This window comes from Halichoerus grypus, chromosome 15 (genome assembly GCF_964656455.1).
Source record: "Halichoerus grypus chromosome 15, mHalGry1.hap1.1, whole genome shotgun sequence".
NCBI classification, from domain to species: Eukaryota; Metazoa; Chordata; class Mammalia; order Carnivora; family Phocidae; genus Halichoerus; species Halichoerus grypus.
In genome coordinates, this window is record NC_135726.1 from 59,335,139 (window position 1) to 59,360,299 (window position 25,161).

Sequence of the window (25,161 nt, forward strand, 5' to 3'; positions counted from 1 at the left end):
ATAGAATATGATGAAGGGAGTAACGTTAACAAGGCAAACTCCATAATGAAGTGTTTTTTTAAGTCAAAAGACAACATTAGTGGCAACTTAAGATGACTTAAGAACTGGGGACTTACAGTCCCTCTCACCAGGATGGGAAGCCCTCAGCATGGGGCAGGCAGCTAGCAGGACCAGTGAGGCTCAGGTACTGCTGTTGTTACCGATGCTGCTATTATCATGCTCACTCATTCCTCCGACGTCCCAGAGCCCTTGCTGTCTGCATCTCCCAGTCCTCGCGTCATTTCCATCGTCCTGTGTGACCTTGCGGTGGCTCCCACGGAGGAAGCTTCTCCCTTACACTACCGTAGTGCATCCGAAGCATTGCCCACCTGCCCCTTGAGCCCAGCACAGAGCTTGGCCCTCAGGAGGTACTTGGTGATTCGAGCCGTGATCACTCTGCATCTTTACCAGGGATGTAGGGATGAGCTCTGATCACATCCAACAGCCCCGAGGCCAACGCTGCTACCTCTGTTTGACTTTCCAGATATCTGTGACCTTCGATGACGTGGCCGTGACTTTTACCCAGGAGGAGTGGGGGCAGCTGGACCCGGCCCAGAGGACCCTGTACCAGGAGGTGATGCTGGAAAACTGTGGCCTTCTGGTGTCTCTGGGTGAGTCCTCCCCACTCCACCATGGGGGGACCTGCCACCTTCTTGTCAGAGCACCCTCTGGCTCCAGGCCTGGCTGGTCAAGAAGGCCTCTGGAGCCCCCCACTCCACCCGCCCGCCTGCAGCTTCAGTCCTTTTCTAGACTCCTCTCTTTGGGCCTGCTCTCCTGTGTCCGTTTGGGCAAGAAACAGTTCCTCTTTGGCTCCTGGAAAGTAATGGAAGGAAAGGGGGCTGTTCTGCAGAGCCAGAGGGAGGGTTTCCAGCTGGGTCCTGTGAGGGACTGATAGAGGAACTGGGAACCACCACGATTATACCCTGGCTTCTGGTCTCTTGTCCCGGCTTCTCTCTCTGGCTCTCTCTGCTCATGTCACTGAATGAGGCAGAAAGGTTTTTTTCTGCCTCATCAAGTTGTGACAGGACTGGCCACCTGGCCCTGCTCTCTCTGGCCCCCAGATTCCTGGTCTCCGCGTCTTTGCGTGTTTATGTTGTTCCTCTTTCTCTGTCTGCTGCTGGGCTGTGTGGGGTGTCCTTGGGGCAGGAATGGCCACCCGAGCCAGTACTTCTCTGGACCTCTCACCCAGTGCCCAGCGCAGACTGGCCTCCGTCCGAGGTTCTTATTTCACATTCCAGAGAGGGAGCTGACTGCGTGAGCCTGATTGGCTCAAGTGTCCTTAGCAGGGCTGTGAGTGATGGCATGTTCTCCAAGAAGAGAGTGAGTCAGGCAGGCCCCCGGGAGGCCTTTGCCTTCAGTGCCAGCAGGTATTGTCCCAAACGACATGATCTCGGTTATGGGGCTCCTTTGTGTCTGTGTGCCTTCGAGATTATCACTTGTTTCAAGGGCCAACATCCTCTGCCAGTACAAGAGAGAGGTTAGAGTAATACTTCTCAGCAGTTGGGATTTGTACCCCAGGAGACATTTGGCAGTGTTTGCAGCCACTTTGGGTTGTCTGGCCTTGGGTGTAGGTGGTCCTGGCATCTAGTGGTTAGAGTCCAAAGATGCCGTAAACATCCTTCGATGGACGAGACCGCCCTCCTCAGTGAAGGATTATCCCGCCTGCAGCATCCAGAGTGCCACGGTTGAGAAACACCAGCTTAGATGTTTCTCTGCTTGAGGAGAATGACCACGATGCCATTCAATTTGAGGGAAAGGAGGGCTATAAATCCAGAGCTTAGGATGAGACATGCCTGTTCTTAGAGAACTGGAATTATGTCTGTCAGTGAGAAGAGAAAAGGCAAAATTAGAAAAGTTGGCTAGATTAAATATTTCATAACAAAGTGTTTCAAAATAAAAAGTCCACTCTCTTTTCCTGCTGACCTCATCGGTCACCTTCAGTGCTTTCCCTGAGCTCACTGTGCTCTGGCTGTGCTGGGCTTCTAGTGACTTCCCCACGCGCAGCCCTGCCTCGGGCCTCTGCTTGCTATTGTGTCTGCCTGGGGAGTGTTCTTGGGCATTTCAGCCTCTCACACGGTCACCCCTTCTGTGCATAATCACTGCCTCGCCAGCTGTGTCCTGACCAGCAGATCTCATGCAGGCCCCTCCCCCACCCCCTCACTTGTCTCATCATCCTGGTTATAACTCTCTATGCCAGTGGTTCTCATCCAGCGATGGTGTCGTCCCTGGAGACGCTGGTCAGTGTCTGGAGATATTTTTGGTTGTCACAGGTGGGGTGGAGGTGGGACAGGCACCCAGTGGGTGGAGACCTGGAATGCTGCCAACACATCCTTACAATGCCCAGGACAGTTTCCTCCCTGTCTTCCCAACAAAGAATTATCTTGACCTAGGGGCGCCTGGGTGGCTCAGTCATTAAGCGTCTGCCTTCGGCTCCGGTCGTGATCCCAGGGTCGTGGGTTCAAGCCCCCCATCGGGCTCCCTGCTCAGCGGGAAGCCTGCTTCTCCCTCTCCCACTCCCCCTACTTGTGTTCCCTCTCTTGCTGTGTCTCTCTCTGTCAAATAAATAAACAAAATCTTAAAAAATATGTATATATTAAAAAGAATTATCTTGACCTAAATGTCAGTTGTATGGTGGTTGAGATACCCTGTTTTAGAGGGCGCATGGACACTTCATCAGCTGGCATGGAGGGACACCTGACATCATCACTGCATTATTTCTGCTCTTTCTTGTCTCCTGATTGTTGCTGAGGAAATATCTGGGTTTAGCGCTGAATCTTAACACCTCACCCCCTAATTGTTGCTAATTTCCCCTTTCAACAGAGTGAGCATGCAGCCCTGAGTAGGCAGCAGGAGCTCACTGGGAATTAAGATCATTTTGATTTCATTGCTGTGTCTTCAGGGTGACCTGCCATCAAGGCCAGTGATTCCGGTTTCCACTTACTAAAGTGATAATAGATTCCCTTGTTGAAGGAATCTAGGAAAAATAAAAGTGGGTCACTTTTAGGAAAAGTGATTAATAATAGTCACAGCCTGCTCAGGTCCTTGGAGCACTGTCCCAGGCACTCTTCCTGCTCCGCCCATATAATCTCATGGCCTCCCAGTGCTCAGGAAATCAGGAAGTCTCAGCCACTGTAGTGAGTCCCCCATACAGCTTAATTTACTCAGTATGGAACATACTTCATTTTTTTTTTAAGATTTTATTTATTTGACAGAGAGCAAGAGAGGGAACAAGCAGGGGGAGTGGGAGAGGGAGAAGCAGGCTTCCCGCTGAGCAGGAAGCCCGATGCGGGGCTCAATCCCAGGACCCTGAGATCATGACCTGAGCCGAAGGCAGACGCTTAACGCTTAGCCACCCAGGCGCCCCAGAACATACTTTGTTTTATGAAGCTGTTCTCTGGTTTGTTTTTTTCCTTGCAGTAAAAATCCTTTTTATGTTTAATGTTGTTGGCAGTGTGCAGTATTTGATGTTTCTGTAAATGTCTGTCTGGGACCATATCACTGTGTAGGATTCTCAATTTTATTATTTCTTAGTAGTTATGAAATGCTGAAGTCTGGAGTCCCTAAGTCTGTCCCTCCCCAGGCCCCTGTCCTCTGAGGATGAATCTTCATGCTCATGTCCCTACCTCACCACCACCGTCCACTTGGTCTGGGGCTGCTGTCCACACACAAGGGTGTTTGCTGTTTCCTCCTTAGTGTCGTGTTTAGGAGACAGGTCCAGAGCCAGATCCTTGATGTTCAGTCCTGGCTCTGCTCCTTAAAACTGTGGCTACGGGCAAGTTACCGAACCTGTCTGCCTGGGTGTGCTCACTGGTAAATCGGGGTAATATGTACTTTAGTATATACCTCCTGGGACTGTAGCGAGGATAAATGGGTGACTTATGAACAGGACGCAGAACAGTGCGTGGTGTGACCAGGTTATGTGCAGTCTAGCTGCTGAGAATTTCGCTGCCACCACTGTTGTTTCTCTCATCATGATCTTCATCATCCTTATGGATGGTGGGCTCAGCTCCTCTGGAACAATGATGTGTAGTTTTGTGGTAAAACAGCATAGAGAGCTAGACCTGGGTTTGCATTTTGGCTCAGCAGTTCACCAGTTCTTTGCTCTCTGGCAGATCACATTATCTGCCCGAGCCTTGGTTTCTTCATCTACAAAGTGGTGCTGATTGCAGTATGTACTTGCTGAAGGTGCTGTGAGGAAATCCTAAGATAGAATCCTCATTTTGTCTATGGCCCATAGGAAGAACAATACAAAATTGTGCTTAGGATCTAGAAAAAGAGCTAGATCAGTGAAGACAAATACCTTCTTTTGAATGAATAAGTCAGTATTTTAAGGGTGTAAGTTGTAATTTATTTCAATTTTGAAATGATATAATGCATTTAAGTTGCTTGACACAGTCCCTTATGATTATGGTTATTTATGATTACAGTTTGTATTTATATTATGGTATTTATGACTGTATATATTGTTTTTTTACTTACTGTGAGGAAAATAACTCCCTGGCAGTATGGCATGCCTTTCGTTTCTGGGTTTGCATGTTAGCATTTTGTGTGGATGGGAGCAGTTCTTTCCAAGATCTTGTTTACAGACTAGATTGAAGGATTTTATTTTTTTCACAAAATATCCTAGTGTCTTCTTTCTTTTTCTGTGAACAGGGTGTCCTGTTCCTAGACCTGAGCTGATCTACCAGCTGGAGCACGGGCAAGAGCTGTGGACAGTGAAGAGAGACCTGTCTCAAAACACCTATCCAGGTAGGAGCCAAGATGTGGGCAGGTGGGAGACCCTGCAGGCTCGAGACCAGGAGGAGACCACTGGCCCTGGTTCCCTGGGGAAGCTTCTTGTTCTGGCCTCTCTGGGGGTTTGGAAGCCACGGAGCCCTTTGACCCGAAGTCAGCATGCCTGGCAGGGGACCCAGAATGTTGCTCACTCCTTCCACCTCCCAAGTTTCAGTGAATGGTCCTGCCACCCAAACAGGTTAGAGACTGAGTACAGCCTCAGAGAATTCCTCACACCTCCTAACCTCCTAACACCTCCACACCTCCTCACACCTCCACACTTCATAACACACACACAAAAAATAACAGAAGGAATATACAAGGAATCCCTGCAAATCAAAAAGAAAATGCAAACCAGTTAAGAGAAAAATAGGTATTTATCATGAAATGACATTTCAAAGGAGAAAATACAGACTGACCAATAATCATATGGTCAGGTGCTAAAGGTCCTCAGTCCCCACATCCGGCCATGCCCCAGTCCTGTGCATTTCACATCTTGTACATCTCCTGAATCCATCACTTGCACCACCTTCCTCAGACCCGTCCCCACGCTCCGTGCACGCCCCCATCATCTTTTCTCTGGGGGACGCTACTAGTCTCCTAACCGGCCTCTGCATCTGCTGGTGCCTCTAGTCAGCTCTGTATCCTGCATGAGCTACCCCAGGAGCTCAGACTTTGTTCCAGGTGGTTACCACTTCCCCAGCTGTGGGTGTCTCAGCATATGACCCCTGAGGTGTCAGCGGGTCTTTGCGTTGAAAGTAAAGTCCGCCTCCTCCATTGCTTGATCCTCGACCCTTCCGCACTCGTTCAGGCTCCGGTGTCCGCAGCTTCCCCTTCCAAGTCCTAGCGGGAGAGGTCTTGCCCCTGGCCCTAGCCAGTTCCTGAACCAGAGTCTAGAGCACACCTTTTCAGGAAAATGTTTTCTTCATTCATATTCTGTTGTGTAATGTAACGTCATCCTTTCTCTACTCAACATAAAAATAGGCTCAAATTCCTTCCGTAGAAGAAAATCAATAAAAAGTTCCTGTCTCACATCGTATTCATCCACTCTGTGTGCATTGTTATTCACACGTTTTGACTCCTACGTGGTGCTGCCAGGAGCAGGCCTGTGTCGGTCATCTTGCACATGGTCACGGTGTCTTTGGTGTTTCTTGGAGTGAAATTGCTGGTTTATAGGCTGTGCAGCCTTCCCAGCTTACTGGGTAATTGCCGTTGTGTTAAAGGACATGTGCCAATTTACACTTGCCCCGGGAAAGCGTGGAGGTTCCTTCGACCTATACTTTGCCCAATACTTGATACTCTAAGGCTCCTCAATCGTTGACAAAACTCTGTCCGATATTTGGTACTCTCAAGTATCAAGCTGACAAAACTGTATGTTATGTGGTCTTGGTTTGCTTTTCCCTCATTGCTGAGGAGCTTTAGCACCTGATCATATGATTATTGGTCAGCCTGTATTTTCTCCTTTGAAATGTCATTTCATGATAAATACCTATTTTTCTCTTAACTGATTTGCATTTTCTTTTTGATTTGTAGGGATTCTTTGTATATTCCTTCTGTTATTTTTTGTGTGTGTTAAAATATTCATAGCATAAAACTTAACATTTTATCCATTTTTAAGTGTACAGTTGAGTGATATTAAATACATTCATAATGCCGTGCAACTATCACCACCATCCATCTCCAAAGCTCTTCATTGTGTAAGATTGAAACTCTCTACCTATTACACAGTAACCCCCCCATCTCTCTGCCCCACGCCCTGGCAACTGCAATTTTACTTTCTGTGTCTATGATTTTGACTATTCTAAGTACTTCATATTAGTGGAATGATGCAGTATTTGTGTGTGTGTCTTTATGACTGGCTTGTTTCACTTAGCATAATGTCCTCAAGGTTTATCCATGTGGTAGCATGTGTCAAAATTTCCTTCCTTTTTAAGGAGGTTAATATTCCACATATCACACTTTGCTATCCATTCATCCCTCAATGGACACTTGGGTTGCTTCCATGTTTTACCTATTGTGAATAATATTGCTGTGTACAAACATCTTTGAGAACCTGATTTCAGTTCTTTTGGGAATATAACAAGAAATGAATGAAATTACTCGATCATCTCTTAATTCCATTTTTAATTTTTTGAGGAGCTGCCATACTGTTTCAACAGAGACTATATCATTTTACATTCCCACCAACAGCGCACAAGAGTTCCCACTGTTCTACATCCTCCAGTATTTGTTATTTTCTGATCTTTTGATAGCCATCCTAATGGATGTGAGAGGATACCTCATTGTAGTTTTGATTTGCATTTTGCTAATGATCAGTGATGTTGAACACCTTGTGCTTATTGACGATTTGTATGTCATCTTTGGTGAAATGTCTATTCAAGTCTTTTGCCCATTTCTGTATTGTGATTTTTTGTTGTTGAGTTTTAGTTCTCTATATATTCTGGATATTAATCCCTTATCAGATATATGATTTGCAAATATGTTCTCCCATTCTTGGCGTTATTGCCTTGTTCTGTTGATAGTATCTTGATGCATAGTTTTTTAATTTTTATGACTCTAATTTATTTTTTCTTTTGTTGCTGATGGCTTTGGTGTCATATCTAAGAAGTCATTGCCAAATCCAGTGCCATAGAGGTTTTGCTCCGTGTTTTCTTTTTTTTTTTTTTTTAAAGATTTTATTCATTTATTTGACAGAGAGAGACACAGCGAGAGAGGGAACACAAGCAGGGGGATTGGGAGAGGGAGAAGCAGGCCTCCCGCTGAGCAGGAAGCCCGATGTGGGGCTCGATCCCAGGACCCTGGGATCATGACCTGAGCCGAAGGCAGACGCTTAACGTCTGAGCCACCCAGGCGCCCCACTCCGTGTTTTCTAAGAATCTTGTATTTTAGGTCTTACATTTGAGTCTTTGATCCTATTTGAGTTCATTTTTCCATATGATGTTAGATAGATAAGGGTTCAGTTTTATTCTTTGTCATGTAAATACCTAGTTTTCCCGGCACCATTTGTTGTAAACCCTGTCTTTTTCTCCGTTGAATGGTCTCGGCACCCTTGTCAAAAATGATTTGATGATATATGTTAGAGGTCATTGCTGGGTTCTCGATTATATTACCTTGGTCTATATGTCTTGTCTTTATGCCAGTGCCACACTATTTTGATTTCTGTAGTTTCGTTTTGTTTTTTGATTACTGTAGTTTTGTAGTAAGTAAGATGTTTTGGTTATTCAGGGTCCGTTCTGATACCATATGGATGTTACCATGGTTTTTTATATTTCTCCAAAAAATGTCTTTGGGATTTTGATAGGGAGTGCACTGAATCTGTAGAACACTTTAGGTAGTATCAATATCTTAACAATATTAAGAGTTCTAATCCATGACCATGGTATGTGTTTCCATTTATTTACATCTTTAATTTCTTTTAGCAACGTTTTATAGTTTTCGTTGTCTTCGTCTTTTACCTTGTTGTTTAGGTTTAACTCCTAAGTACTTCATTCTTTTTGATGCTGTTATGAATGGACCTGTTTTTGTAATTTCATTTTCAGATTGTTTTTTTAAGATTTTTTTTTTTTAAGATTTTTTATTTATTTGTTTGACAGAGAGAGAGAGACAGCGAGAGAGGGAACACAAGCAGGGAGAGTGGGAGAGGGAGAAGCAGGATCCTGGGATCATGACCTGAGCCGAAGGCAGACACTTAGCCAGCCAAGCGCCCCATATCCTGCTATTTTGTTGAACTCAATTATTCTAACAGTTACTTTGTATGGCATCTTTATATTTTTCTACATATAAGATGATATTATCTGCAAACAAAGATAATTTTACGTTTTCCTTTCCAATTTCAGTGCCTTTTATTTCTCTTTCTTGCCTAATTATTCTGCCTAGAATTTCCAGTGTTATGTTGAATAGAAGTGGTGATAGCATACATTCTTGCCTTGTTCTCGATCTTAGAGGAAAAGCTTTCAGTCTTTCACCATTGAATATCATATTTGCTATGAGTTTTCCATATGCGGCTTTTTTTGTATTGAGAAAGTTTCCTTCTATTCCTAGTTCATTGAGTGTTTTTATCATGAAAGGATGTTGAGTTTTCAAAGGCTTTTTCAGTGTCAATTGAGATAATTGTGTGGGCCTTTCCCTTCATTCTAGTAATGTGGTGTATTACATTTATCAGTTTTTGTATGTCAAACCACCCTTGCATTACAGCAGTAAACCTCACTTGGTCATGGCGTATGATCCTTTTAATATGCTGCAGAATTTGCTGATATTTTGTTGAGGGTTTTTTACATCAATGTTCATAAGGTACATTAGTCTATAGTTTTTTGTAGTGTCTTTGGCTTTGTTATCAGGGTAGTAATGGCCTTAATGATTTAAGGAGTGTTTCCTCCTCTTCAGTATTTTGGAAGAGTTTGAGGATTGGTATTCTTCTTTTAAAACCTTTGGTAGAATTCATAAGTGTAGCTATCAGGGCCAAGGTTTTTCTTTTTTGGGAGATATTTTTACTACTAATTCAATCTCCTTACTAGGTAGAGGTCTATTCAGATTTTATATTTCTTCCTGATTTAGTCTTCATGGCTTTTGTGTTTCTAGGAAGTTGTCCATTTTATCTAGGTTACCCAATTTGTTGGTGTACAGTTGTTTGTAGTACTCTCTTATAATCTTATTTTTATTTCTGCAGAATTGGTAGTAATGTCCCCACTTCCATTTTTGATTTAGTCATTTGAGTCTCCTTTTTCCTTAGTTCATCTAGCTAAAGGTTTGCCTATTTTGTTAATCTTTTCAAAGAACCAACTTTTTGTTTCATTCATTTTTTTTCTATTTTCCTATTCTCTATATCATTTCTTTTTAATCTTTACTATTTCCCTCCTTCCCCTCGCTATGGTTTTAGTGTGTTCTTTTCCTACGTCCTTAAGTTGTCATTAGTTTGTTGATTTGAGATCTCTTTTGTTACTTAACATAACCATTTATAGCTATAAATTTCCCTGTTAATGCTGCTTTCATTGCATCCTGTAAGTTTTAATAGCTTAAGTTTTCATTATCACTAGAAGTGAGTCATACTTTATATGGTATCTTTCTAAATACGTTGAAACTTAATTTGTGGCCTAACATGATCTATCCTGGAAAATGTTCCATGTACACTTGAGAAGAATGTATATGCTATTGTTGGGTAGAGTATTCTGTATACATCTGTTATGTCTAGTTGGTTTATTATGTTAAGTCCTCTGTTTCCTTACTTATATTTTGTCTGGTTGTGCTGTCCATTATTGAGAATGGGGTATTGGAGTTTTCATCTATTACCATAGGATTGTCTCTCTCTTCCTTCATTGTGCCACTTTTTGCTTCATGTATTTTGGTGGTCTGTCATTAAGTACATGTTTACAATTGTTATAGCTTTTTGCTGTATTACACGTTTTATTAAAATATAATGTTCTTGTCTTTTGTAATCTTTTCTGGTTTAAAGTCTATTTTGTTTGACATTAATATAGCCACCCTGGCCTCTTTTGGTTGGTATTTGCATGGAATATCTTTTTCATTTCTTTCACTTTTAATCTGTTTGTGTCTTTGGATCTAAAGTAAGTCTCATAGATGCATATGGTTGGATGATGTGATTTATGGGTTCTGCCAGTCTCTGTTTTTTTAATTTGAGAGTTTAATCCGTTTATATTTAATGTAATTATTGATAGGGAGAAACTTCTTATCATTTTGATATTTGCTTTCTATATGCATTACAGATTTTTTGTTTCTCATTTCATACATTACTGTCTTCTCTTGTGTTTTAGATCACTTACTTTTAAAGATTTTATTTATTTATTTGAGAGAGAACATGAGAGAGGGAAGGGGCAGAGGGAGAAGGAGACTCCCTGCTGAGCAGGGAGCCCAACTTGGGGCTCAATCCCAGGACCCTGGGATCATGACCTGAGCTGAAGGCAAATGTTTAACCAACTGAGCCACCCGGGTGCCCTTTAGTTGACTTTTTGTAATGAAATGTTTAAATTCCTTTCTCATTTCCTTTTGTGTATATTCTATAGCTATTTTATGGTGGTTACCATGGGGATTGTATTTAGCATCTTAAACTTGTAGCATTAATCTTACTTTATACTAGCCTGCCCTCAATAACAAAAAAATTCTCCTTTACACCTCCGTTCTCAACTCCTTTAGTTCATATCACAAAAGTATATTTTTATATATTGTGTGCCCCCAGACTTAAAACTAATGACTCTTTTTTTTTTTTTTAAGAATTTATTTATTTATTTGTGAGAGAGAGAGAGAAACAGCATGAGAGGGGAGAGGGTCAGAGGGAGAAGCAGCCTCCCCGCTGAGCTGGGAGCCTGATGTGGGACTCAATCCCAGGACTCTGGGATCAGGACCTGAGCCGAAGGCAGTTGCTTAACCAACTGAGCCATCCAGGCACCCAAAACTAATGACTCTTTTAAATGCATTAGTCTTTTGAATTATGTAGAAACTACCTGTGGAGTTATAACCTGAAGTTACAGTAACATTAGCTTTTAGATTAGTATAGTTTTTTTTTTTAATTAGTCTTCTAAATCATGTAAAAAACAAAAAGTAGAGTTATAAGCCATTGTTAAAATAGTATTTTTATAATTGTTCATAAATTTGGGACATTTTCAGCCACTTGTTAAAATATTTTCTTTTACCCTTTCTCTTTCTGATAAATCCCACAATGAGTATATTGGTTCTTCTACTGGTGTATCACAGGTCCATTAGGGTATGTTCACTTTTCTTAAATCTCCCCCCTCCCCTGTGGATATAATTTTCATTTTCTGTATTTAAGTATGCTGATTCTTTCTTCATCCTACTGAAATCTTCCTTTGAATCCTTTTAGTGAATTTTTCATTTCAGTTATACTTTTCTTTTTGGTTTCTTTTTAGGTTTCTAGCTTTTTGTTAATATTTCCATTTTGTTTATACGTAGTTTTCTTGACTTTCTCCACATCTTACTTTAGCTCCTTGAGCCTCTTTAATATGGTTGTTGTAAAGTCATGTCCAGTATGTCTGCATCAGGTGTTTTTTGGAACAGTTTTTGGAAGGGTTCCTTACGTGCCCTACCGTATTCTCAGGGACTTGTTACACTTCTGGCATTGATGTATAGCAATACATGTACGAAGTATTGGCAACCTAGGAATTTCACCTAGCTTGAGGGTCCAGAGTTTTATTTACTGTCATTACATAAGCACAGTTGATTGAGTCATTTCCTACATGACTCTGTCCAGAGGCCTAGTTGCTATCTTACAGCTCAAAGCACCAACCCTCTAATTACATGTGGTTGTGCATTGCCCTCAGTCATCTTTTAAGCATGAACTATCAGGGTCCTAAATGAGTTACCTATTTGCATAAATATCCAGTCTGGAATTGACTGTGTCTCCTCTCCTGCACTTTGTCTTCTAACCCAGCCACTCCCCCAGGTCTCCCTTTCATGGTGTCAGTAGTCCTAGGACTCTTGGAAATAAAAGACATTGTTGTCCTGGGATTCAGAGGTAGCAAGACACAGAGACATTATTTTCATCTTCATTTTTTTCTCTTCATTTCACTGAAGTGCTCATTTTTTTCTATGTTGGCATTACCAACAGACCTTTTTGTGTATTGGATTTCTTTCAGGTGACAAAGGAAAACCCAAGATCACAGAATCTACTGCTAGTGAGCCAGCCCTGCCTGAGGGAGTCTCCTTCCAGGAACGACTAACACAAGGAGTTCCAGGGATCTCCCAGGTGGGCCGAACTAAGGATCAGGATGGGTCATTGGAAATGCAAGAAGGACACCTGATACCAGAGATAGACCCCCAGAAGGAGAAACTCCCTGGGAAATCAAGCTCTGAACATGGCAACATAGGGACAGCTGATAATGTGTGTTCAGGGATTGTAGAGGAGCCAGTCCCTTTGGGAAGTGCTGTCCATGACCATGATTCATGTGGGTCAGGTAAAGATTCTGTGATTCAGGAAGAAGAAAATATCTTTAAATGCAATGAATGTGGGAAAGTTTTTAACAAGAAACGCCTCCTTGCTCGACATGAGAGGATTCACTCTGGGGTGAAGCCCTATGAATGTACTGAGTGTGGGAAAACATTTAGTAAAAGCACTTATCTCCTTCAGCACCACATGGTCCACACAGGGGAGAAGCCCTATAAGTGTATGGAGTGTGGGAAGGCCTTCAACCGTAAGTCACACCTTACACAGCACCAGCGGATTCACAGTGGAGAGAAGCCTTATAAGTGCAACGAATGTGGAAAGGCCTTCACCCATCGCTCCACTTTTGTCTTGCATAACAGAAGCCACACTGGAGAAAAACCCTTTGTGTGCAAAGAATGTGGAAAAGCCTTCCGAGATAGGCCAGGTTTCATTCGTCACTACATCATCCACAGTGGCGAGAATCCCTATGAATGCTTTGAGTGTGGCAAGGTATTTAAACACAGGTCATACCTCATGTGGCACCAGCAGACTCACACTGGGGAGAAGCCCTACGAGTGCAGTGAGTGTGGGAAAGCCTTCTGTGAGAGTGCAGCCCTCATTCACCACTACGTCATCCACACTGGGGAGAAGCCCTTTGAGTGCCTAGAGTGTGGGAAGGCCTTCAACCACAGGTCATACCTCAAGAGGCACCAGAGGATTCACACTGGGGAGAAACCCTATGTGTGCAGCGAGTGTGGAAAGGCCTTCACCCACTGCTCTACTTTCATCTTGCATAAAAGGGCCCACACTGGAGAAAAACCTTTTGAGTGCAAAGAATGTGGGAAAGCCTTTAGCAATCGTGCAGACCTCATTCGACACTTCAGCATCCACACTGGAGAGAAGCCGTATGAGTGCATGGAGTGTGGGAAGGCCTTCAACCGCCGTTCAGGGCTCACAAGGCACCAGCGGATTCACAGTGGAGAGAAGCCCTATGAATGCGTCGAGTGTGGGAAAACCTTCTGTTGGAGCACAAACCTCATTCGACACTCTATCATCCACACTGGAGAGAAGCCCTATGAGTGCAGTGAGTGTGGAAAAGCCTTCAGTCGCAGCTCATCCCTCACTCAGCATCAGAGGATTCATACTGGGAGAAACTCTGTCAGTGTAACAGAAGTGGGAAGACCCTTCCCGAGTGGGCAGTCCTCAGTCAACCTCCAAGAGCTCCTATTGGGGAAAGACTTCTTGAATGTAACCACTGAGGAAACATCTTACTCAGAATCTGATCATTCATACCAAAGAGAAACCCCTCAGTTTCCTTCCCTATGAGAAACCCTTTTGTTGCAGGGTATCATTTGTCATCTAAGGAGTCAGACTGGAAATTTACCCAGTCCAGAGCCTTATTCTACATCTGAGAATTCATCCAGGGGAGACCCAGTGGTTATATGCACATAGGAAAATCTCCAGCTACATCTTTTTCCTTAATTTACACTGCAGTATTACCTCAGGAATTTTTTTTTTTAAAGAAAGGAGAGACTTAGAAGAGAAAATGAACTGCAAACACAAACACATTTTCTTTCAGACTTCCTTGCCAAGCCTTTGGCACTTTGTGTTGAATTCCCTAGTTTACTTGGCAGGAGAAGGGTTTTGTTTCAGAGGTAAAGGACCTAGACTTTTATGTGTCTTGTATATATATTCATTACTGTCCAGTATCAAGAGAGTTAATTGAGGGCAGGTTTGGAAACTTCTTTGTTCTAAAACATTGTCTCTGTTCTTAAGGAGCTTCATTTTTGTGAGAAATAAAAAGGCTGGAGCCATCAAACACCTTTATATTTGAGGAGATAAGAATACACATATGAATGGGCACATTTTATTGCACCAGTTAAAACTGTTTAAGGCTTTGATTTTTTTTGAGAAAACGAACCTTCATGTGGTTTTAAGGAGCTGATACTTAGACTTTTTCTTGGTCCTGTACTATTGGTTTACTTGATTGCTGTAATTAGATGGTAAATCTTCTAGTTGTGTAAAATAATTTCTCTCTCTTTATTCTTTTTATTTAAAACTGATTTAACAGTCATTACTTTGAATTTCCACATAAAGTTTTGGAGAAGCTTGTCTATTTTAATGAAAAACTATTGAATTTCGGTAGAAATTGAGTTAAATTGTCAGATCAATTTGTTGAGAATTGGCATCTTTACCGTGTTGAGTCTTCAATTTATGAACACAGTATGTCTCTATGTTTATTTAAGTGTTGCTTGATTTACTTCATCACTGTTTTGTAAATTTCAATAATAGGTCCTGCATGATTTTTATAAGGTTTATATCTAGGTGTTTTTTTTTTCTTTTATTATAAATGGTATTGATTTTTAAACTTTCAATTTCCACACAAGTTTTGATAGTGTGCAGAAATGTAATTAAAATTTGGATTTCATTTTTGTATCCTGCAACCTTGCTGAACTGTAGGCATTTATTTGTTTGATAGAATGCTTGGGGTTAGAAAACATAGAAATATCATCTACAAAAGAGACAGTTTTATTTCTTCCTTTCCATCTGTATACCTAGTATTTTCTTGTCTGCTGTACTAGCTAGGATTTCCAATATGATGTTGAACAGTATTAGTAACTACTTGTCTGGTTTCTGATATTAGGGGGAAGACATTCAGTTTTTCATCAAGTATGATGTTAGTATGAGGTTTTCTTTATAGAAGTTTCTTATCAAGTTTAGAAAGTTTCCCATATTCCTGATTTGCTGTGGTTTTGTTGTTGTTGTTGTTGTTGTTGTTGTTATGAATGGGTGTTGAATTTTATCACATACTTTTTCTCTACCAATTGATATAATCTTGTTTTTTTCTTAGCTTGTTGATATGATGTATTACATTGATTTGAGTTTTGAATGTGGAATCAGCTTTGTGTTCTTGAAATAAGCCCTACTTGGTTTAGAGTATAATTATTTTTATATATTAAATTACAGTATTCAGTATCCTAGTATGTTGTTGAGGAAGTTTTCCTCTAATTTCATGAGTGGTAATGATACATAGTTTTCTTTCTTTCATTCGTTTTTGTTTGTTTTTTGTCTTTTGTTTGTTTCATACTGTCATTGGTTTTGGTGTCTAGGTGATAGTGGCCTCCCAATATATATTGGGAATATGCTTTTATTATGTGGAAAATAGTATATAGAATTGGTTTTATTTTTAATGTTTGGTAGCCAGTGAACCATTTATGCCTGGAGTTTTTTCTTCAGATGCTTTTTAATTATGTATTTATTTTATTTAATATGTATAGAACTGTTCAGAATATCTATTTCATATTGGATGAATTTTCATAGTTGTCCTTTTTTAGGAATTGTTCCATTTCATCTAAATTTTCTTACTTGTTTCAAGTATTCCTTTATTATATTGTTTATGAATGGAAGAATCTGTACTTACATTTCCTCTTAAATTCCTGATATTGGAAATGTGTCAACTCTCTTTTTATCTTTGTTAATCTTCTTAGATATTGATCATTTTTTTGTATCTTTTTAAAGAAGCAGCACTTTATGCCACTGTTTTTTCTCTGTTACCATTTTGTTCCTAATTTCACTGATATCTGTATTGACCTTTATTATATCTGTTCTTCCATCTGCTTTGGTGGTATTTTTCTCTGTAATTTCTTATGATGGATGTTTAGATTATTGATTTGAGATTTTTGCTTTTCTAATGTAAGCATTACATTCTATAAATTTTCCTCACAGCACTTTCCTCACAAGTGGTAATACATTTTAATTACATTTCATTTGGTTCTAAAAATTTCTTTATTCAAGACTTCCTCTCTAATTCATAAATTATTTAGAAGGATATTGTTTAATTTCCTAGTGTTGAGAGTATTTCATGCTTTTTGTTAATGACTTCTAACTTGTTTTATGTTTGATCTGGTTGTTTAAATTTGTTGAGGTTTGCTTTGTGACCCAAAATATGGTCTATCTTGATGAATGTTTATAAGGTTGCTTGAAAAGAATGTGTATTCTACTGTTATTGGATGGAGTTTGTATAAATGTCCCCATGATCCTGTTGGTAGATGATGTTATTCAGATTTTCTTTATCCTTGCTGATTTTCTGTTTAGTATTGCTCTCAATAGCTGAGAGAGAGATTTTGAAGTCCTGCAGTATAATTTGGAATTGTCTGTTTCTCCTTTTAAGTTCTATCAGTTTTTGCTTTGAGTATTTCAAAGCTCTGTTGTAGGTGCATACACATTTAGGATTGCTCTATCACCTTGGTGTGTTGACTTTTCTTATCATTATGTAATGTCCCTTTTTGCCCCTGTAAATTTTCTTTGGGGTATACTTTAACTGATATTAATATAGTCACTATTGCATTTCTTGGGTAAGATTTTGCGGTTTTTGGTTTATATTGTTCCATAATTTTATTTTCGACCTTATGTATATCATTACATTTGAAGGCAGTCCCCAGGAATAGCACATACTCAGGTCATGCTTTGTTTTTATCCATTTTGCTGATTTCTTTTTTAAATTGCTATATTTAGACCATTTAAGTTTAAAATAATTACTGATACGTTAGGGCTTAAGTTTGCCAGTTTATGATTTGGTTTTTCTTTGTTCCCTGTTTTATTTTTCCTCTGTTGTTTTGGGGGTTTTTTGTTTTTTATTTTGTGTTTTGCCTTCCTGTGGGTTACTTTAATTTTTAGAATTCCATTTGATCTATGATATTTTTGAGTTTATCTCTTTGTATTTTAGTAGTTATTTTAGGTATTGTTTTATACACATATAATTTATCACGGCCTATGGTATCAACACCTTAGCACTTTGATATGTAGAAACCTTACTTTCATTGGATCCCTTTACATTCCCCACTCTTTAATATAATTGTGTTAAGTATTTCCTCTTTATACACTGAGCATCATATTGGATAATGATTTTTCCTTCAACTATCAAACAATTTTTACAAAACCCATGAGAAGTGTAGTCTGTTTACCTCTACTTTTATCCATTCCATTGTTCTTTCTTCTTGAAATCTCAAGATTTTTTTGTTAACATTTCCTTTCTTTTTTGCAAACTCCTATACAGATCTTCCTTCACTTATGATGGAGTTACATGTCGATAAACCCATTGAAAGTTGAAAATACCGTAGTCAGAAATGCATTTAGTGCACCTAACCTACTGACCATAGTTTAACCTAGCCTATGTTAAACATACTCAGAACACTTACATTAGTTTACCGTTGGGCAGAGTCATCTAACAGAAAACCTATTTTATCATAAAGTGTTGAATAGCTCATGTAATTTATTGAATATTATACTGAATGTGAAAAACTATGATTGTATGGGTACTTATCATTAACATACACAGCTGGGCCTAAAGAATGTTGGAGGTGGTGAACTAAAATTAATTGCTGGGTAATGGGATGCTACGGTGACAGGTCATCAATTTCTCTTTCTTATGATGAGGCTGAAGAACAGCTGGTAGAAGGCACCAGGGCAGCAACACTTGTTGATGGTTTAGGCAGTAGAGTGTTCTTTAGGAAGATACCAAGTTTTGACTGTGCAGTTTGTTTCTTCTTTTCATTACGTATTTTTCTGTAGCAAGCAAGAGCATCCTGTATCTGCCCATGAGCTCTTGTGAATGTCTTGTAACTGACATCCATTTCTTCTGACATCCAAATGCCATTACTGATAGTAGCAGAGTCCTCTGTTTCCTGTGACCTTTCTTGGTGCTTCATGTGTAACTTCTTCTGCGTCAGCTTCTTCATTTCTTTGTCCTTCCAGTTTGATTAGCTCCTCAATAGAAAGCTTTTCAGCCTCAATGCCAACAAGGTCAGGAACATCCTCATCATTAATGTCCAATTCTGGCTGTTTCCCAAGCACTAATATCTTTCTTTTTACTTAACATTCATCAACAGCAGAATCTTTGTTAAAGCCTCTGAATGTGTTCACATATATCTTCCATCATGCATTGCTATGTGACTTCTCATTGTGTAGTGATATTCTGAAGAGCATTTAGAATGTGAAAATCTTTCTAAAACGTCGAGCATTTGGCTAGATTCAGTCACTTCAGCAGCCTACACAAATGGCATAAATAGTATGCTTTGAACATAGCTGTTACACCTTCGTCCATTGATTGAATGAGTGTAGTTGTGTTTGCTGGCAAATATACAACCTTTACATCAGGATGCATGTCCCTGAAATGCTGTGGATGCCCTAAAGCATTATCTCAGATAAGAAGAATTTTTTTTTTAAGATTTTATTTATTTATTTGACACAGAGCACAAGCAGGGTAGTGGCAGGCAGAGGGAGAAGCAGTCTCCCCACCAAGCAAAGAGTCTGATGTGGGGCTCGATCCCAAGACCCTGGGATCATGACCTGAGCCGAAGGCAGACGCTTAACTGACTGAGCCACCCAGGCGCCCCCAGAAGAATCTTGAGTAGAACATTGTCTTGCCTACAGTAGTCTCTTGCCTGTGGAATAAAACAGTTGGAAAACCAGTCTTTAAACAGTGCTAATGTCATCCAAGTTTTCTTGTTACGGTGATAATAAATGGGAAGCATATACTTGCTCACATTCTTGAATACTGTAGGGTTCTCTGAGTGGTAGAGTAGAAAAGGCTCTCATTTGAACTCTGCAACATTTCCACCCCAAAGCAGCATTATATGTCTTTCAGTGCCTTGACTCCTGGCACTGTCTTGGACTCGACAAATGTATGAATGCACCAGCATACACTTCCAGAACAAGCTTCTTTTATTGTCATTAAATATTTGTTCTGGCAAATATTTCTCATCCACAATTATACTATGCAGCTCCTCCTTCAAAGCTTCAGCACCTTCAGTATTGGCACTTTCTGCCTCACTGCTAGCCTTCACATTGTGGAAATTATGGTGCCTTACGAAGCACTGGAATCACTTATGACTTTCTATAAACATTTGTGTATGTGTAGGATCATCAGCATGCTCTTTTAGTATATTGAAAAGACTTCTTGCCTTAGCCTGGATTGTCAGTGGGCTAAGCAGTATGTGCTTCTGTTATTTGGTCTTCTATCTATGTGACAAGTAATTTCTCCATGTCATCAATTGGCCCATCTCTTTTCTTCATGATGACAGTGGATTTAACCAATACTGACCATTAATATGGTTGATTGTTGATTAAGAATGTCCTAACTCACGTGTGATGGCCATTACTAGCTTGCCACCTTCATGCTAGGTAATTATCTTGAGTTTCTTCTCAAGAGTAATTGACTTTCTCTTTTCACCAGAAGCAGGAGACACAGATGGGTGTTTTGTAGACATGATGGGATGGGAAAACACAAGACGCAATATCCAAAAATGCTGGCAACATAGTACACTGTAGAGTATCAGTAGTTTACCCTTGTGATTGCAGGGCTGACTGGGAGATGTGCTGCCTCTGGCCTCACAAGGGAGTACCACACTCCATATTGCTAGTCTGAGGGAAGAAAATCAAAATTCAGATTTTGAAGTACGGTTTCTGCTGAATGTATATCACTTTCACAGTATCGTAAGGTCAAGAAAAATCCTAAAACCATTCTAAGTCAGGGATCCTCTGTAGTCTTTCTTATGGGGAAGGTCTTCTAGTAACAAATGTTTTTGTTTTCCTTTATCTAAAAATGTAAGTCTCCTTCATTCTAGTAGGATCTTTTTGTGGGATATATTATTTGGGGTCAGCAGTTCTTTCCTTTAGTACTTGAAAAGCATGTCATTTCCTTCTATTCTCCTTGGTTTCAGATGAGAAGTCTGCCATTTAATCCACTTTTTTTCTATCTGTAATTCATCTTTCTGTCAGGCTGTTTTCAGTGTGGTTTTTTATTGTATATAGAGTTCAAAAGTTTGATTATGATATAACCTGGCATGAAATTTGGGGGGTTTATCCTGTTTGGTGTTTGCTTAGTTTTTTGAATCTGTTGGTGTATGCCCTTTGCCAATTTGGAAGATTTTTAGATATTCTTCAATTATTTTTTCAGCCCCATGGTTTCTCCTCTCTTTCAGGACTCCAATAACGTGAGTGGTAGATCTTTCGGTCTTGTCCCGGAGGGTCCTTGGACTCCCACTCCCGCCCAGTACCCCAGTCTGTTTTCTCATTGTTGCTTAGAGTGATTTATTTCCATTGATCTCTCTTTGAGCTCACTGAATCTTTTCTCTCTCGTATCTAATCTATTGAACTCACCCAGTGAGTTTTCATTTTGGTTTTTGAATTTTTCAGTTGTTTAATTTCTATTTGTTTCCTTTATACATCTACTGTTTCGCTGCCTGCTTTGTAGTGCCAAAGAAGGACTCTAAGAAAACAGGCAATACTGTGTAGTCCAAAATCATATATTCTGGTGGTTTATCTTGATGTTGGGATTGAAATCCTGGATTATATGGAGGAATGGAAAGCCTGCAGTCTTCTGTGTTGGTATCCTGTATATTTCTAAGAACAGACATTAGAACTGAGTGTGATCTGCAGGATGTCAAGAGTTTTGTTCTCCAGGAAAGGTTTCTGTGTAAAATTCCCCAGCTCTCTATAACCACCCCCCCACCCTTGCTATTAGAAAGTAGAGCATTTCTGTGAAACCTTTTCTAAGCTGAAATGGCATAAAGCAAAGAAGCAATTACCATTCATTTATATGAAAAAATTTTTTTAGCATTCCCAGACTCAGAAAATAACCTCTCTTAGGCTTTTCTGATACTTTAGGACATCTTGGTAACAGATGCACAAAATAAATCAAGATAAAGCCCAGATGCTCACAGACACAGTTCAAAGCTATGGTGGCTCGATGTTTGGGGTGTTGACTGCCTCTGTAACAGCTTGCTACGAAACAAATGCTGGTACATTTGGTACAAGCGAAAATCCTCAGATATCTTTCGGTTACTGAAAACAAGTACTAATGTAGGTCTTTTATAGAAGCAAAGTGGTATAAGCAAACTTTTGAAAAACAGTAAATACCTGTGTAGCCTCAAAGGAGAAAGAGGTCCCTCCTCTTCAAGGATCACTCTTCCTCTTTGTGGTTGGACACATATCCCCAATCTCTGATTTGTCTAGGACCTCTTTTATACCCCCCACTGCTTGGTCTTTAACTTCTCCCTCTTAATCCCCTTCTATCCTCTTAATCTATACCTGTGTTCAAGTCTCTAGTCTCGCCCCCAGGCACTTTCTGCCCCACATGCCCAGTGAGCTGTGCCCTTCTCTTTTCTCTCATAGACACACCCTGTGTAACTGTTCTGTCCACTGTCTGTCCCCACCCCCTCATGACCCTTCACCCCACTGACAACTAAACGGTGGTCTCCACCACTGTCACCTGACAGGCAAGTCTCACAAAGTTCCCTCTTGTCCTCCCACCCTTCTCCACCGCCCCCCCCAGGTCTGTTATTGGACCTTTTTACTGCTGCCTACCTGTTTGACTTGAAGGTCCTTTCCTGGTTTCTCTGAGTTCATGCCCTACTCCTTCAGAGGATCTGTGTCTTCTTCCATCTGTTAAACAGTGGTGCTTCTCAGAATGTTGCCCTTGCTTTCTCACTTGCGAGGTGTTCCATGAGTGAGTTAATTCCCTGCTCAAGGTATTTTACGCTCAGTGATCTACAGAGTTCCCCAAATTCTTTTTTTTTTTTTTTTAAAGATTTTTATTTATTCATTTGCGAGAGAGACAGAGAGAGAACAAGCAGAGGGAGAGGCAGAGGGAGAGGGAGAAGCAGGCTCCCCGCTGAGCAAGGAGCCCGATGCGGGACTCGATCCCAGGACCCTGGGATCATGACCTGAGCCGAAGGCAGACGCTTAACCATCTGAGCCACCCAGGCACCCGAGTTCCCCAAATTCTTGTCTCCAGGTTGAATGTTTCTCTCTGGTCATCCTTCCACACCTTATCAGTATTCATACATACTGAGCCTGTCTGCATGTGTCATGTGGTCATGGCCATCACCATGAGGATGCACCCACAGTAATAATGAGAGCAAGCAGACATGGTATGTTACCATGTTTCAGTCATTGTTTTGAATTTTTTACACACATCAACTCTTAACCTTTGCAACATGCCTGTGGTAGGTGATGTTATCCCTGTTTTACAGATCAGAAAACTGAGGAACAGAAAGGCTAAGGGATTTACCAAGAGATGTACATTTAACCAAGAAATATGAGATTAGGGATTTGAGGCCAGTTAGGGTAGCTGCAGGATTCATGTCCGTGTCCTTTCCTATATTCCTTCTCATAGGATAAGTCTGTCTTCCTGGTCACCATCATTTTTATTAAAATGGATCAAATTATGCTCATTTAGCTATAATCCCCTTTTCTCATTTGACTCTACACCTTGGCCATTCCTTCAGGTTGAGTGAGATAAACCAAACTTAACTTTTTAACAGCTGCATAATCTGTTACAATGTTGTAGGAATTTATAGAAAATCGCTGGGTTTCAGATGGTAGGGAGGTAGAAGAGGGCTACAGGAGGCATTTGGTTTTACACATCACGTTTGAGGTGCCTGAGAAACATCTCAGTGATCCCACTTGTTGCCCGAGCTGGATACCTTGCAGCCCATTTTTCTTTCATTGTCCCTGCATCCAGTGTATCCTTCTGTTGTCTTTAGCTTTTTATTTTCCTTAGTAGACACTTAATGTGTGTGTGTCTTAGTAAATGGCCACACACAGCAGTATATTTTTATTATAATGTTTGGGTCCCTCACAGAGTGGTTACACAAAGCTGTGTCTGTAGTTGGCACAGTATATAGCATATGTTGACTTCGGAGAGAAACCACACCGGCTCTTATGGCCAGATCTCTAAGACTTAAAAAATCATAATGAATGCTGGTGGAGGTGTGGGGGTATAGCTCAGTGGTAGAACATTTGACTGCATAATGAATGGTGGTATTGAAAGTCCTCAAGACTACCCCAGATTTAATGATTTACTAGGAAGACTCAAAGGACTCAGCATATACTCAACAGCTATGATTTATTTATTATAGCAAAAGGATACAAAGCAAAATCAGCCAAGGGAGAAGGCAGAAGTACTAAAGTTCTTAAAGAGTTCTGTGTCCTTAAGTTGCATCAATGAGTTATGACAGCATCTGTGAAATGTCTACTAGGGAAGCACATTAGAAACTCCATGCCATGGGGCACCTGGGTTGCTCAGTCAGGTAAGCATCTGCTTTCAGTTTAGGTCATGATCCTGGAGTCCCAGGATCGAGCCCTGCATTGGACTGCCTACTCAGTGGGGAATCTGCTTCTCCCTCTTTCTCTGCCTCTCACCCCACTTGAGTCTGCTTCTCCCTCTGCTCTTTACCCAGTTTGTGCTCTCTCTAAAATAAAGAAAATCTTAGAGAGAAAGAAACTCCATGCACAGGGTTATTATTGGGCATGGTTTCTCTAAAATATAACCAAAATTCTAGACCTCCAGAAGGATAGCAGATCACCAGCATAAGCCACATTGTTGACACAAACAATAGGCACACGGAGCCATTTGTCTTTTCTGAGAATTATGGGAAATCTCCTGAAATATAAGGTCCCAAACTCTAGCCAAGGGCAGACTTTGAATCTCAAAGGATAATAGTCTCAGGCCTGTGATGTCAGCTGTTTCTTCACAGTGACTTGAATGGTACTAAAATGTTGAGTAAATTCAAATATCTTTTACAAGCATTAAACAAATACAGTTTGCTGCAGTGAAAAAGTCCTAGCTTTGAGGTCACGGCTTATATACACGTAAACCATTGTAACTAAAACAAGTCACAGTAGATATTCTTACAAAGTAGGGTTTAATTTAGTGGTGACAAAGTACAGAGACTGGTGAGACAGGCTCTTGCCTCTATATAGATAAGGCTTCAGGTGATTTGATTTGCAAATATTCCTTCTTTTGCCTTTATTTCTACAAAGATAAAATGGCCAGGTCAATGCTGTTATTTACATTGCACATATGTCAGTGATTTCTCATTTATTCTTTGTTCCCACTGTTAAAACTTGTAGCCTTTGGCTCCAAAAAGAGAAAATTAAATATGTTGTCATAATAATTTCTGCATCATTATATGTGCATAATTTGGGATTAAAGAATGTGGTGTTGCAGGCATCATCAGCTTGACGGATCTGTCAGAGGGAGTGACTGGGAAGGAGTAGGAGCATTGGGCTCCAGCTGGGAGGGCTCTCTACAGAGACCTGATGCTGGAGGCCTGTGGGAATCTGGCCTCTGGGAGTATGCGCAGCTCCCTCTCTTCTCACACTTGGCCCACAGATGGCCTTTCCTGTCTCAGTTGTGCGATGCGGGGAGGACTCTGAAATGCTCAGTGATGTCATCCTTGAGTTTGGAGGGTTAACGACGTGTAATCGGCTTGCCCACAGGTAGGTTACACGTCTCACAAGTGAATGGTCTGAGCTAAATTGTAAATGGGCAACTGGGTTTTGCCTTCCTTAGAGCACTGGAGTGTCAAGAGCATGGGCCCTCTAGGAGGAGGAGCAAGATGGCGGAGGAATAGGAGACCTAAATTTCGTCTGGTCCCAGGAATTCAGCTAGA

At 40.8% G+C, this 25,161-nt stretch overlaps 1 protein-coding gene across 1 annotated transcript; it reads left to right on the forward strand.

Annotated features, from left to right (window-relative positions):
* Positions 1-102: 102 nt before the first annotated feature.
* LOC118535564 (uncharacterized) lies at positions 103-24,665 on the forward strand. Its single transcript, XM_036091901.2, is given in 5 exon segments — positions 103-184; positions 524-650; positions 4,693-4,788; positions 12,417-13,847; positions 13,850-24,665. Coding segments are annotated over 5 exon segments (1,803 nt in total). The 5' UTR covers positions 103-148; the 3' UTR covers positions 13,963-24,665.
* The last annotated feature ends 496 nt before the right edge of the window (positions 24,666-25,161 follow it).